We start from the raw sequence: 25,427 nt of genomic DNA on the forward strand, positions 1-25,427 counted from the left end.
AATCCCTAGTTGGGGAACTAAGATCCCACAAGCTGCACAGTGTGGCCAAAAAAGAAAATTTTTTAAATAAATAATAAAAATAGATCTTCCACCCATTTAAAAAAATCATTTAAAAAAAATGTGACATTGCCATAATAGTGGAAGAGGAAGATAATAGACTGTAAGTGATGAGAGCCTTGGCTTGTGGTAAGAAGACCCCAGTCCTTGTTTTGCCATTATCAGCTGTGTTACCTGGGATAAATTATTTCTGTCACGATCATTAGTTTGGGGAAGATTAAATGAAATAGTGTTCATGAAGTGCCTGGACATAGTAAACCCAATATATGGTTTGTTTGTTTTTATAAGTCTTCAGGTTACAGGTTAATGCTGCTAGTCTGGGATTTGACTTGGTTTTGTTTTGTGTGTCTAGCAGCAAGAACTGTTTTGTTGCACACTTTTCGTTATTTTATTTGGAAATCACTACTTTAAACTTTTTATAGCATGTATTAAGCATTTCATAAGCAATGCCAATGAATATACTATTTTTATTGTGTACCTGCTTAATACTCCTGTACCATGGATAATAGGGGGGAAAGCTATTACTATATCTTGAAAATGAAATCTAAGATAGTAGGAAATAATTGAAAGCTTAAAATTTCATTCTTAGCTAGTAACAATAGCTAAGGAGACTAAATGCAGTAATTATGTATCTTGAAAGCATTTTCTTATATATATTATCGTCTTCCCTTTCTTCGTCTTGCTTAGGCCAGATAGCAGCAAATGAAGCCCTGAAGAAAGACTTAGAAGGTGTCATCAGTGGGTTGCAAGAATACCTGGGGACTGTCAAAGGCCAGGCTACTCAGGCCCAGAATGAGTGCAGAAGGCTACAGGATGAGAAAGAGACATTGCTGCAGAGATTGACTGAGGTCAAGCAGGAAAGGGACCAACTGGAAATAGTTGCCTTAGATGCAGAAAATATGAGGAAGGTATGATTTGTTTCTTCTTGTCTGTTTTCCTTACCTTCAGAAGTGGATGATGTCCAAGTTAAGTTAGTTAAGGAAGTTAGCCACAGTGCAATTATAAGTGGCAAAAGTGTTAGGGGCTATTTAGTGTTTTGGGGTTTTTTTTCCCTTTAGTTGTGATACACTTGGAAGCATTATTTTTCCCTTACTAAGAAAAGGAAGATTATTTTAGCTGAATTGCTATCCCTGAAAAGTATTGTGATCAAATAACTCTAAAGAATAAGAAATTATAGCTATTACAAATACTGTATTAGATGTTCATATTTTGTTATTTGTGTAGCAAAATTAAGCATAACATAATTTTTCTTATTCTTGTTGCTGTTACTTCATAATTGTAGTATTATTTTACAGATAACAGACACAGCATTGTAAATTATACCCTTCCATGCTTGATTTGTTGACATTCATTTGGAGATTTCACTTGCTCTGTTTTAGTTGTTTGGTAAACTTTACATTGCAGGAGAACCCAGATTCCCAAACCTCATCCTCAGTAGGGCTGGCTTTGGAAATTTGAATTAATTTGTTTTAATGTTATGAAATTTATCAGACATATAAGAATATCAAAAATATTTAACACTATGTACTCACAGCTTAAAAACTAAAACATACAGATATATTTGAAACCCTCTGTGTACCCCTCCCAGAGGTAGCAAAATCCTGAATATGGTTATCATTTCCCTCTATCTGTCTTCTTTTATTATATGTGTATCCATCTATAAACAATACGTATTATAGTTTTGCATAATTTTAGGATTTATATAAAAAGTACATAATGTATTCTTTGGCTACTTCCTTTCTTCCTTCATGTTTATGTTTTTGAGAATTATGCAAGTTGATACATGTAGCTCTATTTTTATTGATGTATATAGCATCCCATTGTATGTGCCTACCACAAATTTATTGCTTATTCATTCTCCTCTTGGGGGATATTGAGGTGGTTTCCATTCTTTTGCTATTACAATATTGAGAGTGACATTCTTACACACATCCTGAGCATGGGGACTGTGTTCACAGTGGAACTGTGAGTCAGAGTGTACGTGCCTTCTCAGCTTCACTAGATATTGTCAAATTACTGTCCATAGTGATTTTGTGAATTTCTGTTCCCCCCAGCAGTGTGAAGGGCTACCATTACACCACATCCTTGACATCACCTTAATGTTATCTAACTTTTATTTTGTAAGCCTTAATTTTGAAATAATTTCAAGCTTACAGGAGAGTTGCAAGAATAGCTTACTATACCTTCCATTCAGAGTCACCAATTTATTTTGCCACATTTGCTTTCTGTCTCATATAAAATTTTACATGATTTTATATACATTGTTATATAAATTTTTTTCTTAATCATTTTAGAATTAGCGGTAGACATCATGCTCTTTAGCTTCTAAATATTTCAGTATGTTTCCTGAGAACAAGGACATTTTCTAAGATAAACACAGAATAAAGATCAAATTCAGGAAATTTAACATTTTGTCAGACTTAGTGTTTGCCAATGTGCTGAGTTTGAAATGATGTCTTTTTTATGAAAATTTTTACATTTACAGGAAAGTTGAAAGAATAATTCATTGAGCATCTGTGTGCTCTCTTAGATTCAACAAATATTTTTCTATATCTTTTTTTTTTGCTGGGTCATTTGAAAATTGCAGATATTATGACATCATCCCTTCAGTACATATCTCTTAAAAATGAGGACATTTTCCTACATCAGTGCAATACCATTATTATACCTAGGAAAATTAACAGCAATTCCCTAATATTATCTAATATCTGAGCCATATTCACATTTTCCCAATTGTGCCAAGAATGTCTTTCATGGTGCGCGCACGCGCGCGCGTGTGTGTGTGTAGAATCCAGCTGGTAGTTCTGTAGCGTGTCCCACGTTCTGGATTTATCTGATTGTTTCCTCATGGTTTGTTTAACTTGTTTCTCTATGCTCTGTGCAAAATTGTGTCTTGTTTTAACTGCATTTTCACTTGATTACTGGAGATGTTAAGTACTTTTCATCTGTTTATTTGCCATTCAGTTTTTCTCTTCAGTGAAATCCCTATTCATATTCTTTGCCCATTTTTTCTATTGGATTTTCTGTTTCTTAATGATTTATAGGAACTTTTTATATATTCTGGATATTAATCCTCTGTTGGTTATAAGTAGTGTCTGCATTTTGGACAAGCAACCCATATGATTCAGATGCCAGGTGGTCTTTTGATCCCTTACTGAGAAACTCTTCTATAGAAGTTCTTATCACAGGATTCTCCTCTTTAATCAGAATAGTTTAATTCTTCAAGATTCCAAATAAACAGGTGAAAGCTATAATGTGTAATCATAAAAAAATAGGCTAAAATGAATCAGAACTGTGGTATGCTAATCAACAGGTACTTATATTCTTGTTAACACTCGTTTAAGCTTCTCTCTCATCCTTAATATTAGAGAGTGCTAGTCCCATTTTGTTCTTCTGATAAGTGAACATACTGTGGTTTAACAGGAAGAGTGTGAGCTTTGGAGTCAGAAATCTCAGTTCATATTCTGACTCTGTCCTTTTTTTAGCTGCACAGCTCTGTGCTGTTTACTTAGATCTTCATTCTCCATTTCCTCATCTATAAAACGGGGATAATACTTTACCTTACACAGTTACTGTGAGGATGTAATTAAATAATGAATGTGAAAACATTTATTCCAGTGTCTGAAGGAAAATAGGCCTTAAATTTTATCCTCCTCTCTTCTTTCTTCTTACGAATACATAAGACTCATTTAAAGTATCACACAACTGGTTACTTTGGAAAACATGTTGTAGCTTACTGATTTTTCTTATTACATTTAGTCAGTGTTTTTGTTTTCCAGCCTGGATTCACACAGCCTGCAGCTTCATCGTATTGCCATTGAATACTCTGTGCCTGGCCAGCACTGGCTGGCCAGCATTTACTTTAAGTGCTCACGTTACTTGTAATGACTTGCAGATGCTTAAGCAGCACACTGAGGGTTCTGTACTTAAAACACTGAATCCTTGCAGGAGCTTGCAGAGCTAGAAAGCGCCCTTCAGGAGCAGCATGAGGTGAATGCATCCCTGCAGCAGACCCAAGGAGATCTCAGTGCCTACGAGGCTGAGCTAGAGGCTCAGTTAAAAATAAAGGATGCCGAAGCCAACCAGCTCAAAGAAGAGTTGGAAAAACTAACAAGGCTCAGCCAGGTAAGTAAGAGCACAAAGCCATCTAGAAACCAAGTAGGCTGGGCCTTAACATAACAACTTTCCTTTAATTTAATCGAAGATTAAACGCTTTTTAATATAATGTATGTGGAGTGATGGGAAGAGCACATTTTTGGAGTCAGACATTCTGAGCTTAAATATGACCCATGTGTGAACATGGGCAACTCACTTCATGGCTCTGAGCCTCTGACAAATGCCTCATCATCTGTAAAGCGGGTTATGGTGAGGGTAAGTGAGACAATGGGCCTGAAAGCACCTAGCAGTTGGTAATCAATAAATTCTAGTTGTTTTTTCTCAAAACAGCTTTAAGAGACCTCTTTTAAGTTGATATTAAATTTTACTTTGCTACTTCCTGTTCTGGTTGGATGAAATACCCACTAGTTTAATTATACTTGAAAATTAGTGAAATATTTATTCATCCAATAAATACTTATCGATTGGCCATTAAGGGCCAGGTGCCATGGATGCTGTAGGGAGTAGCACAGACATGGTTATGTCCTTGTGAAGCTGACAGTCTGGTAGGTGAAACAGGTGTCGGACAAAGAAAACGATAGGGTTCTGTGCTAGGGGGGTGGTGGTCAGGGAAGACTGCCCTATGGAAATGGTGTTTCAGCCGAGACTTCAAGGGGAACTAGGATTTGGCTGTGCAGAGGGAGCAGAGGTGAAAGGGTAGAGGTAAGGGATGTGTTCTAGGCAGAGAGGCAAGGAGAGAGAGCTTAATGCATTTGAAGTGCTGAAAGTATGCCTCCAATATGCCAGGAGCGAGAAGAGGAGTAGGGAATGAGAGTGAGAGATAAGGGCAGAGAGGAAGACAGAGGCCAGTTATAATATATTCTTGATCACATTAAAATACAGTTTTGTTTAGCTATTAGCCAAATGGGTTGCATCTTCCTCCAGGAAGCCCACCCTCACCTTCTGTTATGCCTGCTGAAAATCTGGATTCGGGACTCTACTTTGATTTTCCTTTAACCTGTGCTCAGTCAAAGCATTTTAGCTTGTGTATGAAATCATCTGTTTAGATTGTCTGTCTCTCCTGCTAGACTCAGAGCACAGTGAATGCCCAGATTGTAGATGCCTGTTTCAGTGCCTGGCACATGAGGAGGGTCAATAGTTTCTAACTGGATGAAAGTTAAATAAAATAAGATCGTTCAAAACAGGCACATGAAAAGATGCTCAACATCGCTAATTATTAGAGAAATGCAAATCAAAACTACAATGAGGTACCACTTCACACTGGTCAGAATGGCCATCATCTACAAATAATAAATGCTGGAGAGGGTGTGGAGAAAAGGAAACCCTCCTACACTGTTGGGGGAATGTAAATTGGTGCAGTCACTATGGAGAAGTGGAGGTTCCTTAAAAAACTAAAAATAGAGTTACTGTATCATCCAGCAATCCCACTCCTGGACATATATCTGGAAAAGATGAAAACTAATTCGAAAAGATACATGGACCCCAGTGTTCATAGCAGCACTATTTACAATAGCCAAGACATGGGAGCAACCTAAATGTCCATCGACATATGTATGGATAAAGATGTGGTATTTATACACAATGGAATATTACTCAGCTGTAAAAAAAAAAAAATGAAATAGTGCCATTTGCAGCAACATAGATGGGCCCAGAGATTATCATACTAAGTGAAGTAAATCAGACAGAGAAAGACAACTATCATATGATATCACTTATATGTGGAATCTAAAAAAATGATACAAATGAACTTATTTACAAAACAGAAATAGACTCACAGACATAGAAAACAAACTTATGGTTACCAAAGGGGAAAGGGGGGAGGAGGGATAAATTGGGAATTTGGGATTAACATATACACACTACTGTATATAAAATAGGGAAACAACAAGGACCTACTATATAGCACAGGGAACTATATGCAATATCTTGTATTGATAATAACCTATAATGGAAAAGAATCTGAAAAAGAATAGATATATATTTGTATAACTGAATCACTTTGCTGTATACTGAAACATTGTAAATCAACTATAATTTAAAATTAATTAATCATTAAAAAAAATAAGATAGTTTGAATCCCAGGAATTCATGTAAAATGGCATTCATATGATTAGAAAAGGATATAAAAATAGGCTTATTATAATAATTGTAATTACTTTGTGTTCCTTTACTTACTAGATACCAAATGATATCAAATGACCATTTGCCAGTTGTCAGTGTTATATTTCTTAAGAGTACCAAGCTTTATAAAACTATAGTTGACCTGATCAGAGTGTGGAAAACAAGAGGTTGGGAAGGAAACAATTAAAATAACAGTAAATACATATTTTTAAATAATAGTAAATACAATTTCTGGATAGCATCTTCTTTGAAATAAATTTTCAAAAGTTTTTAAGCAAGCCCTTACTGGCTTAAAATCCATTGTCTTTTGTACTTCCATTGTCCTTTATTTTTTTTTCTTATAAGTCTTGACAAAAATATTACAGCAGCCTGGCCTTTTCACAAATTCATATGGTATTGAAAGGGACATTCCTTTCCTTGCATCAGGACTACCAAGATTGGTCTTCAAACCACACATCGAGATTGTGGAGCATAACAGATCTTCTCTCTCTGCTTTACAGATCTATGATTGGTACCCTTTAGTTATATGAAATCACTTGTGATGCTTGTTAAATGCAGATTCCTGGGACTTGCCCTAGAAATTCTGCCCATCAAGTCTGAGAGGGAGTCCAGGCATCTGTATTTTTAACAGGTGCAGCAAGTGATTTTGATGCAGGTATTTGAGGACCACAGTGTCAGAAATATTGGTCTAAGGAAAAAGAGAGCAGTAACTGTTGAGTCACTCACAGAGCTTTTAAAGGCTCACTCCTGGAGATTCTGAATTGGTGTATCTGGGCTGAGCTGATTCTGATGCTTGCTCTTCCTTATGTATTAATAGTTTAAGGAGGCATGTGAAAAACTTACCTTGGGCTTTTAAACTTGGGGGTACAAATGTAAAACTGAGTTGTTATAAAACCAAAGCTCCCAAGGGATTGCATGTGTATGTAAATTTATTTATGCCTTATTAGATCATAAATTATTGCTATTTTACTTTTTTTGTATCATCGCTTCCTATGGCAATAGTTAGAACAATCAGCTGTTCAAACAGAACTTGAGAAAGAAAAGCAAGCCCTCAAGAACGCACTCGGAAAAGCCCAGCTCTCAGAAGAAAAGGAACAAGAAAATAGTGAGCTCCGCACCCAACTTAAACAGCTGCAGGTAGAGACTTATTAGCTCCCAATACATTCTTATATGGGACACCCAAAGATGTTGCCATCTTTATGTCAGACACTTCACAACCTGCTCTTACATGTAGTAAGCTACTTGAGTTATTAGAAAAAAGGACTTCTGGATGGGATAGTACCATAACCTCTGTTGCGATTATTTTAAGATTACTAATATGCATATCCTTTGTGTTGTTATTATGGTGCTAAGAGATAGAGGCAGTGTCGATAGTAAACAGAGAACACTAGGTAAACTCATGGAGGACAGCAGTACCTTGCATTTCCGCTAGAAGCGGCTTTGTTACCAGACTGAGCTAAAATTATCAGATTGATGCATTCTTCTTCCACTGAAATATCTTTGTAATTATCCAGGAATTTAACTAGAATGAGTTGCAGTAGAACTTCTTAATTGTAAAGTTTTCAGTCTCCTTCTCAGAAGGAATGTCATTAAAAATGCAGTCATTTTACATTTTTGAGAGTTTTCTTTGGCAGACTATTTTTATAGCTATTGTCACAATAATCTGCCCGACAAACTGCCCGAGAAGCAAGTGGACAGGATTTTCTAGGTAATTAAACGCTCTCAAAGAGGACATACGTCTGAACAAACAAGTACCTGGATCAACACGCAGGTTTCCAGATCTGTGAGGTCAGGGGTCACTTAGCTGACGTAGGTGGCAGCTGTTATACTTCACCAGAAATCAAGGGGCAGAGTTATTGTGGTTTGGGGGAAGGCTCCAAATATTCATCTAGGGGGATTTGTGACAAATAAGACTAAACTCACCCAAATTCTCTCTCTCTTCTTCCAATGCCTTGAATATTTTTTTCTCAAAGTTTAAGAAAATCTAGTTACCTAGAATTTAATTTTTACTGCTATCATTTCAGCTTCTGAAGTAAATATCATAAAAGATATACATGTTTTCCATTCTTGTGTGTGTTGTGTGTGTGTATTGGGTGTTCACTGGATTATTATTTTTTATTTTTACCTTGGAAATTTTCAAATAATCACAGAATCGGAGAGAAGATAGCCTTATGCCCTTTCGTTTACTCAGCTTAAAGAATTGTCAACATTCTGCTGTTCTTATTTCAATTAATCCACATTTTTTTTTTTTGCTGGAATATTTTAAAGAAAATCTCATACATCTTTATTTCAACCATAAATACTTCAGTACACATCTGTTAAAGAACAGGACTTCAGGGGTCTCTCTCCAAGGTAGAAATTGAGGTCAGCTTTCCAGAATGCTGGTCCATGCTGTAAGACTCTCTTAGTTGGAACTAGGTCCTTTGGTTACTTGGCCTACTGACCTCCTGATGCGGAGTACAAGTTAAACTCACCCTACGTTTATCTTTGTCAGAAATCATTTAGTTGCAGTGAACCAAAACCTACTAACACTAGCTCAAGGCAGGAGACAGGCAGCTTGCTGGTGACCAGAGCTGCTCTGATAACCTTCCAGGGCCTGTGTGGCTCTCATTTCTCCTCTGTCTCCCTGGGCATTGCATTTGGCCCAGCATCAACCCCAGCCCCAAGCTGACATAACCTTACAGGTCTAGCTCTCATACAGACTTGCTGGACTGGATCTTGGTTCATATTTTGGAGAGGGAGAGAACTTGTTTTCTGGCTAGTCAGTGGATTGGCTGTCCTTGGGTCAGATCACCTGTGGCCAGGATTAGAAAGTAGTGCAAATATGGTGGACAGGCACGTTCATTGCAATGCTAATTCTCCAACTTAGTTAACAGTGTTAAAAAAAAAACCCAAAAAACCTAATGTTATACCAAGTTTGAAGAAAATCAATTAAGTAGAATATAGGTATTCAGGGGAATATAGTTAATAGTTTAGGACATAGAACTATTTTTCTGTACAATTTAGGGAAATTTTAGCAGTTTCTTTTTACTTGAAAGTGGTACTGTCTGGATTTAATTCTGGGGTCTAGTTATGTTCATTAGTTTCTTAGTGAAAATATCCTAGCATATAACAGATACTCCCATAGAGAATTGTAAGCTATTAGAGAACTTCAGTATTAGATGTTCCACTTTTCAGTTGATTGGCAGATAAAGCTGAGTATTATGGGAAGGTGTTTTTTGTTTTTTCTAAGTTTGAATTATGTATATTCTCAAGCATATTCAAAAATAGAATACTAAAATGAATCCTTATGTATATATCACTCATCTTCAACAGTTTCAACACATGGACTACCTTACTTCATCTATAACACATGGCCAGTCTTATTTCATCTATAATACCCTCCACACCTCACCCCTCACACTTGTTCACACACTGAATTATTTTGAAGTAAATCCAAAACATCTGATTTTATCTGTAAATACTGTACTATTGTATGTATCTCTAAAAAATAAGGCTTTAAAAAAGAAGCATAGGGTAGTTCCCTGGTGGCCTAGTGGTTATTAGGATTCCGAGCTTTCACTGCTATGGCCCGGCTTCAATCTCTGGTCAGGGAACTGTGATCCCGCAAGCTACGCAGCATGGCCAGAAAAAAAAAAGAGGCATAAACATGGATACTATCATTACACCTTAAAATTACAATAACTCCTGGGCTTCCCTGGTGGCGCAGTGGTTGAGAGTCTGCCTGCCGATGCAGGGGACACAGGTTCGTGCCCCAGTCCGGGAAGATCCCACATGCTGCAGAGCGGCTGGGCCCGTGAGCCATGGCCGCTGAGCCTGCGCGTCTGGAGCCTGTGCTCCGCAACGGGAGAGGCCACAACACTGAGAGGCCCGCGTACCACAAAAAAAAAAAAAAATTACAATAACTCCCTAATATCGTCAAATACCTTAAGTATACAAAATGTTCAAATTATAAATTTTTTAGAAGTGTTATGTTGGAATCAGAATCCAAATAAGGTGCACACATTGCATTTGGATGACTTGACTCTTGTCTCCTGTAATCTATAGTTTTGCTCCTTTTTTTTCTCTTTGTTACATACTAAAGAAAACCAGGTCTTTGTCCTGTAGAGTTTCCCATAGTCTAGATTTTGGTGGTTGCATCCCCATGGCATTGATTAACATGTTCTTATGTCACATATGGAGGCTTATTTAGATTCAAGTTATTTACTCTTTGGCAAGAAGACAGTCTTAGGTAGTGTTCATACGTACTTTTTTGCATCACGTCAGGACACATCGTAATGCCTGTTTGTGTCTTTTGTGACTTCGGATTAATCAAAAGATTCAGATATTGTCGGCCATAGTGCAAAGGGTTTTTAAAAAATTGGTAAAGGGAGTTGACTGGAACTGTTATATGGTAAATAACATGGGCTGTGTGTGTGTGTATTTGGGTGTATTTTTTATTCTGTTTTGGTAATTTTTACCCCTCTCCATTTTACCCCCTCCACAGCATGACAATAACCTGTTAAAACAGCAACTTAAAGATTTCCAGAATCACCTTAACCATGTAGTTGATGGTTTGATCCGTCCAGAAGAAGTGGCAGCTCGTGTAGATGAGCTAAGGAGAAAACTGAAATCAGGAGCTGGGGAGATGAGGTAATGGAAACTCGAGACCTCCAGGTAGAGAGTGGGCTGAGTTGTGAATGTGGGGTTCAATGATGAAATCACCTTTCCAACTACTGTTAATGGCTGAGTTCTTTTGTAAGGTTTCCGTTTTCCCTTATCATATTACCATGATTGAGACACAGATTGCTTAATTCAAGTGTCTGTCACTGATTTTTTTGATCTTTCGTACTTTTTGGTATTATTTAATTTAAAAAACACAAAGGTTTTACGAGTAACTCATTCTTGAAAGCTTACTGCAGATGGTCAGGAAGTAGAGTCACATTATGCATTTTAAATAGAAAACAAATATCGAAAGAAAACTGAGGCTAATTTGAATATACGAAATGGACATTTATTCTTTGAACACACATTGTTAGCCTGACAGGAGCCTGTGCTTTCAGAGTGGCAACAGTCATTTAATAAAACAATGATCTGCACTCAGGAGGTGCACAGTAATTTGCTACGGATTGACACCAGTCCCATTCCTCACAACTCTTTTTACTTCTGCACTAATTTTACCGGCATGTTTGCACCCAGCATCCAGCATCAAAAATAAAATGTCACACTTATACCATCTTTTTTTTCCCCCCCTTACCAGAATCCATAGTCCTTCAGATGTCTTAGGGAAAAGTCTCGCTGATTTGCAGAAACAGTTCAGTGAAATCCTTACACGTTCCCAGTGGGAAAAAGAGGAAGCTCAAGTGAGAGAGAGAAAACTCCAAGAAGAAGTGGCTCTGCATCAGGAGAAGCTGGCCAGCGGACAAGAAGAGTTCAGGCAGGCCTGTGAGAGAGACCTTGAAGCAAGAGTAAGAGAAGGGCAAGAGGCAGCTAGAGGGAAGTGTTCAGAAAACATTCATATTTTTCAGCAAATTACAGTGCTTCCTTTCTCATGTAAATACAGTGTAGGGAATTCCCGGGTGGTCCAGTGGTTAAGATTCCTTGCTTTCACTGCCCAGGGCCAGGGTTCGATCCCTGATGGGGAACTAAGATCCCACAAGCTGCGTGGCACAGCCAAAAAAAAAAAAGAAAGAAAGAAAGAAAGAAAATAGTGTCTGTTATGTAGATTATACCTTAATAAAGGTATACCTTTATAAGGTATACCTTTATTAAGGTATAATTAATAAAGGTATAATTTTTTTAAATACAGTGTAATTGTTGTTAGTTTCACTCCTAATAAGTCAAACTAGGTGTGACTAAAATTCAACTCTAAATGTGGTTACTGATGTCAAAGTCAGGCTTCTTTGTGACACTGTGTTTTCCTTGTTTTGGAAGCAAGTGAGAGATGTTTCTTAACGTGCAAGTGGATAATCCAACATCGCTAGAGTGTAGTATAGTGCCAGAATCTGAGTTTTTGATGTAATTATTTTCATGATGAGGCAAACATTAAAATGGATCCTAGAGAGCAGTTGTGATAAAGCCACATCCGCAGTAACTCATTAGCACAGTATTTCATTTTACTCTTTAGTAAAATGAAACATAATCCTCTAGAAGGTTTTTGTTTTGCTCAAAACATACTTTGCTTAAAAATCATCTTTGAAACTTGATTTCTTCACAGATTAATTTTGACAAGAGGCAACACAAAGTAAGAATTCAGCAATTAGAGAATGAAATTCACTATTTACAAGAAAATCTAAAAAGTATGGAGGAAATCCAAGGCCTTACAGATCTCCAACTTCAGGAAGCTGATGAAGAGAAGGAGAGAATTCTGGCCCAACTCCAAGAGTTAGAGAAGAAGGTGGGCAAGACTAGGAAAGAGACATATGAGTCCCCACTGCCAGGGTCCTGCACCCAGCAATGGGGCAGCTGAGAGGGGTGTGATCCGCGGTCACCTCTGGCTGCATTGCTGGCCCAGAGGTGGACCTGACCTAGAGAGACCTAGATGCATGTCATCGAATCAAGAGCCTGAGACAAGGGTGCCATGCTAGATGGAAGCAAGAGAATTGGGATGTAAGGAGTGACTTGAGAGTCAGTGAGGTGGGGCTTAAATGCTATTGGGATGAGTCATGCTGACAGGTTTTCAACCTTCTTGATAATCCCAGTGCATTACCCCCACCTTTTCTGTGTGTTAGGCTTTCCTGTCTTTACTTTCTTCCTTGTCCAACTTAAATTCCATGGTCTCCCACTCTCGCTGTTTTTTGCAAGTATCCTCAAATCCCTTGCTCTTTTCTCCTATCTTCTATGACAGAACTGCAGCCATCTGCTTTCTGTAGACCTGCACCCATGGCTAAGTATTCCTGAAGAAAAAGTCACCCATCCAGGCATAGCAGTAACACTATAGATGTTTGCCACTCCCTTGCTGCACTGTTTCATACCTTCTCATGTCTCACACCTACCCTCTCCCTTCTCCCAGCCCCAGTGAATGAGTTGCTTCATGCTTCACTGAGAACCCATCAGTTCCCAAGTATTATTGAGTCTGCCTCCAAAATCTCTCTGGAATATTTGCACTTTGTCCTTCTCCAGTGCCACCACCCTCATCCAGCCATCATCTCACTTCTGGACAACTGCTGTGGCCACCTGACAGTCCCCCACTTCCACTCATGACCTGCTCCACAGAGCAGCCAACACGCTCTTCCAAAAACATGAATAGGCTCTTGTCAGCCCCTCCCCGTCTCCCCTTCTCTCCAGCAGCTTCTGTTGTCTTTAGGGTAAAGACAAAAATTCTTCAGCCTCTGAGCCCTTGCATGATTCGCCTCTGTTGAGCTCTCTCCTTTTCTTACCGTGCTGCTTCTTTCAGTTCCTGACTCTTCCCAAGCTCTGTCTTCCCTCCTGGCCGTTCCTTCTCCTGGACCATGTCCCTCCACCGTTCTTCTTCCGGAAAGCCCTCCCCCCACCAATCTAGGTCTCCCCTGCTGGCCTCTCACATAGTACCTTGTTCTGTCCCTTGATAGCAGTGAGCACAGTGTTAGTTACACATTTGTCTGAGTGTTTGTTTAATACATGTCTCTCATAAGCTCCTTGAGGGCAGCAGCCAAGTCTGTTTTGTTTACCACCATATGCCCAGTGCCTGACTCCGTGATCACAAGGGGCGGGCCCATTGCTTGGTGATGGTGCCAAGAAATGTTTCTACAACAAATGAATGGATTATGATCACGAAGATTCTTGACTAAGTATACTGATTTCATTCTAAGTTATCATACAGCTTTGAGATGTTGTTATTTATTTATTCACTCAGGAGCACCTGCTGAGTACCAGGTATGGTTCTAGGCATGGGGTGTGTGAACAGAGTCCCTGCCCTCATGGGGCTTTTGTCTTAATTCATTGCTACCAAATGATTCATCTCTTTAATTAGTGTTTCTTTTATTTTAGAAGAAACTTGAAGATGCCAAATCTCAGGCACAGTTTCTTGGTTTAGATAAAGAACTGAAGAAACTAAAGAAAGCCGTGGCCGCCTCTGATAAGCTGGCCACAGCTGAGCTCACCACTGCCAAAGACCAGCTCAAGTCCCTTCATGGAACCGTTATGAAAATTAACCAGGAGCGCGCAGAGGTGACTCCCCACGTACAGAACAAGTTTCCAGCAGGGCTGCCCCTGTCAGAAAACATAGCAACTTGTATTATTGATCTCTTGTTATAGACTTTGGCTCTTTTATAAACCACCATAAAGTTGTCTGTTCCTCTTCAGACCTGAAGATTATATTTCCCCCGTCACAACCCTGCTATGGGTCCTGTACTCTATTATTGAGTCCCAAAGGAGACATCAAATGAAATATACTATCCTAATCTCAAAGTGTAGGGGTCTCTGCTTAGGGAGGCACCTGTCAATACACATCTGAACAGAGGTCTTCAAGACTTGCTGTATAACCCTTCTGAACCTCAACTTTTTGTCCTTGTCATCTCGTGCAGTCTGATGACAATATGTCACTTCACAGGGTTATTATGACTCCTGACTGAGATAAGTCTGTTATAGTCTTTATAAGATGCAAATGCTTATGAGATTAAGACAGTAAATCATAGGAGGGAAAATCTAACCATGGGGGTCCACAGAGACACCAGTCATGGAAGACTGTAGAACAGAGAAGAAAAAATTAGTCCTTGCTCTTTCTGATGCAGAACCCTGCCCACTTGGCCCCCAGAGAGTGCCAGAGTGAGCTGCCAAATCATAGGAACAGCACAGATAAGCTGGGACTTGGCACTACGTGTGCATGGAGTAGCCAGGCGGGCGATCTGATGAAAGCAGAAGACTCATTCAGAGGAAGAAAGAAATAAAGAGGGCAGCCTGCAATAGCAGTGGTGCCTTTCTCACACCTCTGTCCCTGTAGGAGCTGCAGGAAACAGAGAGGTTCAGCAGAAAGGCAGCTCAAGCCGCCAGGGATCTGACCCGAGCAGAAGCGGAGATCGAACTCCTGCAGAATCTCCTCAGGGATAAAGAGGAGCAGGTCAGTGCTGGTACCCCCATGAGACCGCCTCCTTACTGGGTACTTATCAGTTCCTAAAAGATTGAATTAGTGTAGGCGACATCTCAAAGAATTTTGAGGTGCAGCCAATAGCCAATCGGTACTTGATTCTCTGCCGTGTGCCAGGCATTGCATGGTTTAAATGTAAGGAGTAATGCAGTTCCTCGTTAGTAAAGTGTAAGTAAAAAATTATAGAATTAGAATCTTACTGCAAGGAGACATGCATCTGGGAAAGAATATTCATTGGCAACTTTGTATATGTGATTTTTTAATAGTTTCGAATTGAGATGGAGAAAGTCGAGGTAGGCACCAGAGGAGCAAACTCACAGGTGCTAGAAATCGAAAAACTGAATGAGACCATGGAGAGACAAAGGAAAGAGATCGCAAGACTGCGGAATTTACTAGACCTCACTGGGGCTGGTAAGGTATTGGGCTTTGATTTTGGTAGTGGTTTTGTAGTTCTAAAATTAAATCATCGTGTTTGTTTTTTACCTTTAGCAAATTTATTTAACGGTTACAGACTAATTCCATGCTCGATTTATAGAGCTGTGATAATTAGCTTAATAAATAAAGCACTTTTTTAAATGTAAGTAAGTGCAGTATCAAGGGATTTGATTACAAAGAGAGATTTATGTTTGTATTTTCAAAAGAAATACTGTTTACAAATCTGTTCTTTCTCTGGCTCACTTTATAAGTGAACAGCAGTAGGATATGTCTATCCTCTTTAAGTGTCAACAAAAATTTATTACCAAAGGACAGGCTGAACGGCAGCTTTGAGGAACTGATAAAAGTCATTGGCTCTCGTGGAATCACTTTTGTATTTTGAGAGAGAGAGGAAGTAGATGATTTCATACCCAGCTTCACAGAATGGCTTTCCTTTTACAGATAACAGAGGAGGCTTTGAAAATGTTTTGGAAGAAATTGCTGAACTCCGACGTGAAGTTTCTTATCAGAATGATTACATCAGCAGCATGGCAGATCCTTTCAAAAGACGAGGCTATTGGTACTTTATGCCACCACCATCATCATCAAAAGTAGGAAGTCTGTGGTGCTGGGAATATATACTAACTTTTCTTTAAGAAAGTGTGACTGTGTTGCCTTCCCTAAATCTGTGATCAGGTCTCAAGAACAACATATCTAGGCTAAGCCATGCATTGAGGTTCTTAAGTACTTTGTGCTGTGTGAGATGGAAATGGGGCATTCCCAAGGAATGTGGCAATTGCCCACTCATGCTCAGGTGGTATGTGTGGGATCCCTGAACAAGGATCCTATAAGGGTAGATAAAGTGACTTGAGCCCAGAGAGCCTTTTGAAAATGGCAGTAGAATTATAGAGTCTCAGACAGAAAAGTAGCACCTGGATTGCATTTCCTTTTAACACATTCATTCAGTACTTAGGTCTAGGTCAAGTACAAGGCTTTGGTGGGGAACCATGATGAATCATATAGCCCCTGCTCTCAAAGAGCTCATGGGCTGGTGGGGAAGACAAGCACACCAATGTAATTACAAAACAGTGACACGCATGTGACAACAGACTGGACTTCCGTGCCCCAGTTGCAGAGAAATGTTAAAGATTTATCTCATGGGGATGTTTAGGGAAGAAGGCTTCACAAACAGGAGCTTGAAGTCAGCACTTAGCAACCCTCAAAGGACGGGCTTTCAGGAGGGAGGGAACAGCTTGTGAGGAAAAGGAGAGTTGGCTTAGCCCCTTGTGGGGCTGGAGGGCTGGATGGGAACAATGAAAGGTGAAACAGGAAACGTAGATTGGGGTCATGCTGTTTTTTAAAAAAAAAAAAGGGCCTCAAAATCCCTTGCACTTAATTATGTAGGCCTTGGGAAACTGCAGTTGAGTGTGCTATGATCAGAGCTGTAGTTTAGGAAGAATAATCAGGCGGAGTGTGGAGGCTAAACTTGTAGTGGGTGAACTCTGTGTGGGGCTGTTTGAACTTGTTCGGGTGAAGGATGGAAGAAGCCAGAGCCAGAGCAGTGGAGCTAGAGCAGAGATGGACTGAGGGGTGTTCAGGGAGCAAAATGTCAGGGCTTGCAGCCTGAATGTGGGAAGGAAGGAGAGGACTGTAAGTGGCTCTTATCCAAAGCAGAGGGGCTGGGCAACATGCTGCTAGAATCAGCTGACAACAGCAGTCAGGAGAAGCAGCTCCCACATGCTAGGATCCCCAGGTCGTTCAGACTTAATCAGAACCCCGAAAAGCAGAATCTGAAATCCTCCTCCCAGAAATCTAAAGGAAGCCAGACATCCGTGTCACAGCCAGGGCTGCAGGTGGAAGCAGTGTAGGTTAGAGGGTCGACTTATAACTGAAAGGAGAGGGAGAGTAACAGAGTAGAGCTCTAAAGCCACTCCAAGCTCCTGGCACAACAGGAGACTAATATCCCAGCTTGCCTTGCAAGCTCCTGTTTCCTTGATCTTAGTTGCTGGGCCATCAAGGACTAGGCAAAAGAAGAGAAACCACCAGGAAAGATGAGTACGGGAGACGGGAGGCTGACACCCATGCAGGTTATATGACCACGTAATCACGTCTCGTTTCTGCCTGTGAAAAATGAGATTACGATATATGAAAAGAAACCAGTTCTTTCTCAACTTCGCTCTAGACTTTGACATTTCTCCACATCGGCCTTTTTATTTGTTAAGAGATAGTATGCTCTGCTGTCATTTATTTTAGGTTTCCAGCCACAGTTCCCAGGCCACCAAGGACTCTGGTGTCGGCCTAAAGTATGCAGCCTCAACTCCTGTTAGAAAACCATGGCAGGATGGGAAGGAACACAGTGCACCTCCACCTGCTTCAGGATACTGGGTTTATTCTCCCATCAGGAGTGGGTTACATAAATCATGTTCAAATAGAGGTAAGTTACATCAGGGAAGTTGCATTTCTCTTGCCTGTTTAATGACCTTTTATTGGTTCCCTGAAATCCATAAGACACAGTCCAGACTCCTTACCTTGCTCTGCAGGGCCCTCTGTGACCTGGTCTTGGCCAACGACCTCTTGTCTCACCTTCCATCACTCTCCCACATGTCAGCCATACCCACTGCATGCCACGTTTCTCACACCTCCATGTTTTGAACCCTCTGTTCAGAATATCCTGCTTCCTCCTTTCTCTCCCAAACCTATTCCTACTCATCCTTCAGCAAGACCCAGGTCCTCAAACAACACTCCTTTTCTGGACCCTTCCTTCTCCCTGCCTTTCCCGGCAGACTGAGCGACATCTTCACCTCCACTCCTGGAACGTGGCAGTTTACATCCTCATGTTATGGCACTAATTAGCTCGACTGAAATGAAGTGTTACAGGTCTGTCTTCCAGAGCTCCAGGGGGAAGAGTCAGACCTGGGGTAAATCCTGGCACTTTCACTGTGTTATCCTAGGGGAATTATTTAGCCACTCTGAGACTGCTAATCTGTAAAATGGGAATATTACCTTCTGAGAATTTGTTCATTCAGGAACTATTTATTGAGGGCCTGCTGTGTGCTAGGCTTTCTTCATCAGTGGAAAAAAAAAAAACTAGTTCCTGCTTATAGGGGAGATAAGTAAGAGAACCAACAACTGAGAGAGGCTGTGGTATCTCACAGCACTTCTCTGTTGGTGTTTTACGTAGCACGAAGCAGGCACGCAAATGTTGCTGAATGAATGAAGATGGAAAAAACCAACAGATAGGTATAAGAAAAACTCAGGGGACTTCCCCGGTGGCACAGTGGTTAGGAATCCACCTTCCAGTGCAGGGGACATGGGTTCGATCCCTGGTCCAGAAAGACCCACATGCCACGGAGCAGTCAAGCCCATGTGCCACAACTACTGTTAAGCCCATGTGCCACAACTACTGAAGCCTGCGGGCCCTAGGGCCTGAGTGCCGCAACTACTGAGCCCGCATGCTGCAACTACTGAAGCCCGTGCACCTAGAGCCCGTGCTCCACAGCAAGAGAAGCCACCGCAGTGAGAAGCCCACGCACCACAACGCAGAGTAGCCCCCACTCACTGCAACTAGAGAAAGCCCGCTCACAGCAACGAAGACCCAATGCAACCAAAAATAAATTTTAAATTAAAAAAAATAAAGTTCATTCATTTAAAAAAAAAAGAAAAACTCAAGTTCACCTGGTGAAAATAATTTGCATCCCTGTTTGATCCACTTTTCAAAACTGCTTTTGACCTTTTTTACAGAATTTTATTTTCACATCTCTGGTATCTTGGCCTAAACACTGCTGTTCTCTACTGACATGTTTACCTAGTGAGCCATGGGAATAAAACGCTCTTCTGTTTTTTTGTTTCAAGATGCAGACAGTGGAGGAGATAGCCAGGAAGAGAGTGAGCTGGATGACCAAGAGGACCGCCCATTTGTGCCTCCTCCTGGATACATGATGTATACCGTGTTTCCCGATGGTTCTCCTGTACCCCAGGGCATGGCCCTGTATGCACCACCTCCTCCCTTGCCCAACAACAGCCAACCTCTCACCCCTGGCACTGTTGTTTATGGCCCGCCTCCCGCTGGGGCCCCCATCGTATATGGGCCTCCACCCCCCAACTTCTCCATCCCCCTCATCCCAGTGGGCGTGCTGCACTGCAATGTCCCGGAGCACCATAACTTAGTAAGTGGAAAGACACAAGACCCCTGTCCACACTGCTTCCATGGGAGACTGAGTAGGTTATATACTTAATGAGTCGACCTACTTATGCATGGATTATACCCCAAAAGTGTGTTTGTAAGGCTGATGTTTAGAACTGAGCAAGCATCCTCTTATTAAAACACTGTTCTGGACAGGAGTTAGGGTACCAGGCCATTCTACGAACCTCGTTTAACCATTTTATAACAAAAATGCTTTCAGTACAGAAAATAGCCATTTTTAGCAAGCTTTTTATATATTTTTCTGTTGACCAGTACTATGTTAATGTGTATGTATAGGCATATTCACATACTAGTGCCGGTACCTGTGCATACACATATTATGTGTGCTTGTGTACAAACACATGTAAGAGCAGCGTACAGTAAGGTTTTGGTGGGGGTTATCTCTGGGTGGTGAAATTAATGATTATTCTTTCTTTCTTTTCATAGTTCTTATTGTGTGCATAATTTTGTGTCCTGTTTTTCCCACTTAATGTTACAAGCATTTTCCCCATGGTTTTACAAGCGTTTTTAAGCAGTATTTTAATGACTGCATAACATTTCTTTATTTGTAGGCTGTGTAGTTCATTTAACTGTGTATAAATTTTTACTGTATTTCATATTTTCCTCTAGGCTAAATTCTAAGAAATGATTACTTCCTAATCACTAGCTTCCTTTATAACTTTTCTGTTTTAAAGAAATAAAATGCATTACAAGGGCCTCCTTCAAACTTAAGGCACCTGGAGCTCTTTATTTTTTCCTTTTCCTCTCAGCGGATTGAGAGGAAGATAAAGGACTAGGATACCTGGGTGCCAAGCCACCAGCCCCATTTTAGTAGGTCAGACTAGTTTCAGAGGGACTGTGGATGTTTACATGGTTAAAAATGGTAGTTACTCGTGTCATTCTGCAGTTTTTTCAGTGCACACTGTTTTTATAGCAATTCTGTTGGTTCTTTTACCCTCCACCAGTACCCGGCTGTTCCTGTAGTTTCCCGGGTGTGCCTTTATACCTCCCTACATTTGCACATTATTTCTTCAGCGTAGTCGTTTCCTATTTCATTTATTCTTCAAAACCAGGCAGAACACCACTTCCTCTAGGCATCCTTCTCAGCCAACTCCTCTCCCATGTGCGCAGAGGAGGGAGAGACCTCTGTCTGTGTCTTCTGCTAGATGCTGAACTCTGGAGCCAGACATTATCCACAGGAGGTGCTTGGTGACTATTTATCAGCCATAGCTGGACTGATGGAAGAGTCATAAGATCTGTTGGTCCATCAATTTCATCTATGGCACGTGAAGAAATTGGCTTGACTTAATTTTTCTTTTCATACTGAAGTCTTAGAAGCTACCACTATTATCAGGTCAAAGATACCACTTTAAAAAAAAAAAAAAAAAGATACCACTTTAATCACTGTTAATTTCAGTTTTGGGCAGGAGGAAGGGGAAACATCATGTGATATTTCAGTATTGCATTTCTTTCTTTGCTCAGGAGAATGAAGTTTCCAGATTGGAAGACATAATACAGCATTTAAAATCAAAGAAACAGGAACAGTGGATGAGAGTATCCAAGCGGCAGTGTGAGAAAGAAATAGAAGAACTGCATCATAATATTGATGATCTTTTGCAAGAGAAGAGAGACTTAGAGCACGAAGTAGAAGAATTGCATAGAACCATTCAGAAACATCAACAGCGAAAGTAATTATTAGCCATTTTATCTTTATAACTCAGATGAATATGATATTAGTTCATTAAGGTAACCTAAATCAGTGTTGTCCAGTAGAACTTTCTGTGATCTTGGGAATGTTCTAGATCAGTATTATCCAAAACAGTAGCCTTAGCCACATGTGGCTATTGAGTACTTGAAATGTAGCTAATAGAACTGAGGAACAGAGTTAATTTAATAGCCACGTGGAGATTAGCATATGGGACAGTAGAAGTCTAAGTTCTTTTGGCCAGTAATCCATATCAGCTCCTCTTGTAGTCCCTCTTGGAGAATGGCACAACCACCACCCCTCCCCAGTTACCCTGGCTGAAAACATGCTGGGTGTCCTCAACACCTGCCTTTCCCTCACTCCCCCAGGGATCCAGCTGCTCTCCAAGTCCTACTGACTCTGTACACAAAGAGCTCTCAAACTGGTCCCCTTCTTTCGTCTCCACTGCCCTGGCCTTTAGTCATCCTCATCCTAGGTCAGGCCTTCCAGGTCTAGTGTCTTTCTCTCCATCCCACCCTCGACATGGCTGCAGACCTAACTGTGCACGCTGCCCTGTGTCTCTCGTTCCCACCAGCATACATACTGCCCTGCAAATCTGAACCCTACCTCTCTTTTTTATCCTTCTCTCCCACACGGTACTTACTCTGGCCCTACACTTTGCTGTGGTTTCCCCGAGCACCACATTTTCTCCTGCCTCCCCACCTCTGCACATGCTGTCCTTTGCCTGAAATGGCTTCCCGACCTGCCCTCCACCTAACTCCAGTGTCTTTCCAGATGAAGGTTAGGGATCCCCTCTGACAGAAAAGCTTTCTCATCTCAGGCTCCCACAGTTTGGAGTTGGCAACCTTGGGCGTAGTGTTGTTCAGACCATGTTGTAAGATACCCAGAAGGGCAGTAGCGGGGCCTCCCTCTCTGTGCCCCAGCATCTGGCATAGGGTCCGTTAGCTAATGCTTGTATCTGCTGCATGGGTCAGTTATGTAGAAGCCCATCTTCTGCACTAGACCATGAATTATGACAGTTCCCCAGTTTTTGTCCCTTAAGCCAGACTGGCCCAGGTACCAGGGTTGCGGGGAGACCTGTGGAGTACATAGAGGTGAGTGAGATATGGTCTCTGCCTTCTAGGAGCAAACGCAAGAGTGACTGATAGACCTGGCAGGGAAAACCAAGGGTCATACCGAGAGAAGGTTGGGACTAGATGTTTGAAGGCTTGGGGGATGGTTATTTCATTTTTGTAGGTGTATATGGGGGAGGTGAAGTTTTTTTGAGGGGGGTGTAGTGCAGTGGGAGAACCACTTCTTTTCCTAGTTATAAATGTATAATAAATGATCATTCTAGGGAATTTGGATAACACAAAAATGTCCAAAGAAGAATTAATCTGTTAATATGTGGTTGAATTTATTTTCATGTTTTTCTGTCAATGATAGTCCCGTTTTCAAATAATTTTGACTTTAACCTTGAGTTACCAAGTCCTGTGTTACGCTTTCTGATTTGTCAAATATCGTCACCATAATTTTACTCTAGTAGAAACTTAGGATAGTTTTGAGGGAATGGATGATTATTGAGGCAGTGGTTTGTTTTATTTTTATACCACAGAAGAATTGAAGTATCAGCATTGTCTTGACCAAGTGCTGATGAAAAAATAATCTTTATATTTAAAAGGACAAAACAACTGCCTCATATATTTTACATATTATCCACTTATTGTCAACAGTATGCCATGTTGAGTAAAAAGGTAAGCATAGATATTGAACTTAATCAGATGTAGCTGTCTGTCCAGTTCCTTCTCATATAAAATTAGAAAATCATTGTGCATCTTTTTATCATTAGGCTACAAGTATCTATATTGTCACATTTAAAATCTCTTGATGAGTGTGTATATATGATTTTTTTAGAGACTTCATTGATGGAAATGTTGAGAGTCTTATGAATGAACTAGAAATAGAAAAATCACTCAGGCACCATGAAGATATTGTAGATGAAATTGAGTGCATCGAGAAGACCCTCCTGAAACGTCGAGCAGAGCTCAGGGAGGCTGACCGACTGCTGGCGGAAGCTGAGAGTGAACTTTCACACACAACCGAGAAAGTATGTGCTGCTGTGCTTGGGGTGAGACGGCTTGCTGGCTTGCTGGCGGCGGCGGCGGCGGCAGGAAGGGTTAGAAAGAAAACGTGAAGAGCACAGTGGTCCAAGCCAGTCTGTGCTCTGCTAGTTAAGGAGCTGTGAGGATTTGGGCAAGTTGCTTAAGTCCCCGAGCTTTGCTTTCCTCCTGTGTAAATTCAGGCTAAGAAAACCTAGGCTGTTCGGTATGAATTAAATGAAGTATAATTAACCTAGATTGTACTAATTAACCTAGACTATACTAATTATGCTAGAATTAACCTAGTATAATTCAGTATGAATTAAATGCAATAGCATATTTAAAGCTCCTGAAAGTCATTTAGTTCCTATCACACCCCACCTCCGTATCCTATCTGTGTCTTTTGAAAATTATTCGGGCTGTGATATCTGTGTTTATTAAATAGCCCAATCTTATATTCTTATAACAATGGACCTCACAAGACTCTTATTCTTACTTTGTTCTCCAAGTTGATAGTAATATAAAATCAAATATTTTTGGGCCTGAGGTAGTATTCTTAAGACTGAAACACAGAGAAAGTTGGGGAAGAAAAGGAACTGCCTTTTATGAGCCCCTGCTATGGCCACACATTGGCTATTTTATAAATACCACTTCATTTAACCTTCCTGGCAGCGTTGTAAGATGGTCATTAGCCCAGTTCGCACATGTAGCTCAGAGGCTGGTCTAGCCCAGGGTCATACAGCTAAAGTTCTGACTCACCAAGAGAGCTTTAGATGGGAATTCCAGGATTAAAATCAAAGGTCCCGAATCCATATGGGGCACATCAGGAACTACTATTTTTATATTGTTATTTCAACATGGATCAATTTAAATGAATAGAAATCTATTACCCAGGGACTGAAATGAAGGATTTATTAAAGAAATTCTGTGAGTGATGGCTTTGATAAGAATGGAAAAGTTTCCTTATCTCTTTCCAGGTGATCAGTTCCCTCTTCTGTCACATGTTAGATTACTGTGAGAGAATAGGTGTGAGCAGGACCAGAGAAAAATGTATCACTGGTGTATAAAAGAAAATTGCTGAGACTAGTAGTTGGCAGAGATAGTAAGTGAACCGAGACTAATAAGCTCTTCCTCCTTCATCCTCCCAAAATGACTCAGGGAAGCAGCTTGCTAAAAGGGAAGAGGAAAGGAGAAAGTGCTACATTTTGTAAGGAATGTGCCAGACTTGTTAAAACCTGACATACAAGGGATAAAAAACTACTTAGAGACGTGGCTGGCTTTCTGTAGTGTATAGTGAGTTCTGTCCAATGCTTTGCTGATGAATCTAGTAGAAACCAGCTATCCGAAGTGGAAAGAAGTGTGGTGAAATATCTTGCTCTCTGGGAACTGGCCAAACCCTCTTGCATCCACACGGGGTATTTACTAGACGAGCTTCACATACAGATGCCTCTGACTTGAGTGCAACTGCAACACGGAGTGTTTTGGCAGAAGAGTGAGTCACTGCTCAACCAAGTACAAACCATACTCTGTTTTTGGACCTCTCGTGACATTATGTTAAGCCTCTTATTTGAGACAGAAAAAGAAACCAAGGTGACAAAAAAAAAAAATGATGTTTTTGCCAAATCATATATAGGAAGATTTTGAAATACTTCAAAAGTATTAAATATTTGTGTTTCTTAGCCATAATTAAATCATCCTTAGATTAATGGG

The 25,427-nt window shown here is 40.5% G+C and overlaps 1 protein-coding gene across 9 annotated transcripts in view; it reads left to right on the forward strand.

Annotated features, from left to right (window-relative positions):
- The window catches only part of CNTRL (centriolin), an 86,116-nt gene that overhangs the window by 38,858 nt on the left and 21,831 nt on the right, over nucleotides 1–25,427 (forward strand). For 5 of the 9 annotated variants that reach the window (XM_079928038.1, XM_079928044.1, XM_079928039.1 and 2 more), the window contains 14 exons: nucleotides 745–965; nucleotides 4,006–4,182; nucleotides 7,297–7,431; nucleotides 10,781–10,926; nucleotides 11,534–11,741; nucleotides 12,491–12,670; nucleotides 14,242–14,421; nucleotides 15,194–15,310; nucleotides 15,604–15,748; nucleotides 16,214–16,362; nucleotides 18,005–18,185; nucleotides 19,604–19,917; nucleotides 21,417–21,622; nucleotides 23,533–23,746. In XM_079928038.1, the coding sequence (XP_079784164.1) occupies nucleotides 745–965; nucleotides 4,006–4,182; nucleotides 7,297–7,431; nucleotides 10,781–10,926; nucleotides 11,534–11,741; nucleotides 12,491–12,670; nucleotides 14,242–14,421; nucleotides 15,194–15,310; nucleotides 15,604–15,748; nucleotides 16,214–16,362; nucleotides 18,005–18,185; nucleotides 19,604–19,917; nucleotides 21,417–21,622; nucleotides 23,533–23,746 (2,573 nt within the window). The remainder of the gene's footprint in view (nucleotides 1–744; nucleotides 966–4,005; nucleotides 4,183–7,296; nucleotides 7,432–10,780; nucleotides 10,927–11,533; nucleotides 11,742–12,490; nucleotides 12,671–14,241; nucleotides 14,422–15,193; nucleotides 15,311–15,603; nucleotides 15,749–16,213; nucleotides 16,363–18,004; nucleotides 18,186–19,603; nucleotides 19,918–21,416; nucleotides 21,623–23,532; nucleotides 23,747–25,427) is intronic. The other 4 variants (XM_079928041.1, XM_079928042.1, XM_079928040.1 and 1 more) reach the window with 3 other exon arrangements.

This window comes from Stenella coeruleoalba (assembly GCF_951394435.1).
Source record: "Stenella coeruleoalba genome assembly, chromosome: 7".
In the NCBI taxonomy this organism is placed as follows: domain Eukaryota; kingdom Metazoa; phylum Chordata; class Mammalia; order Artiodactyla; family Delphinidae; genus Stenella; species Stenella coeruleoalba.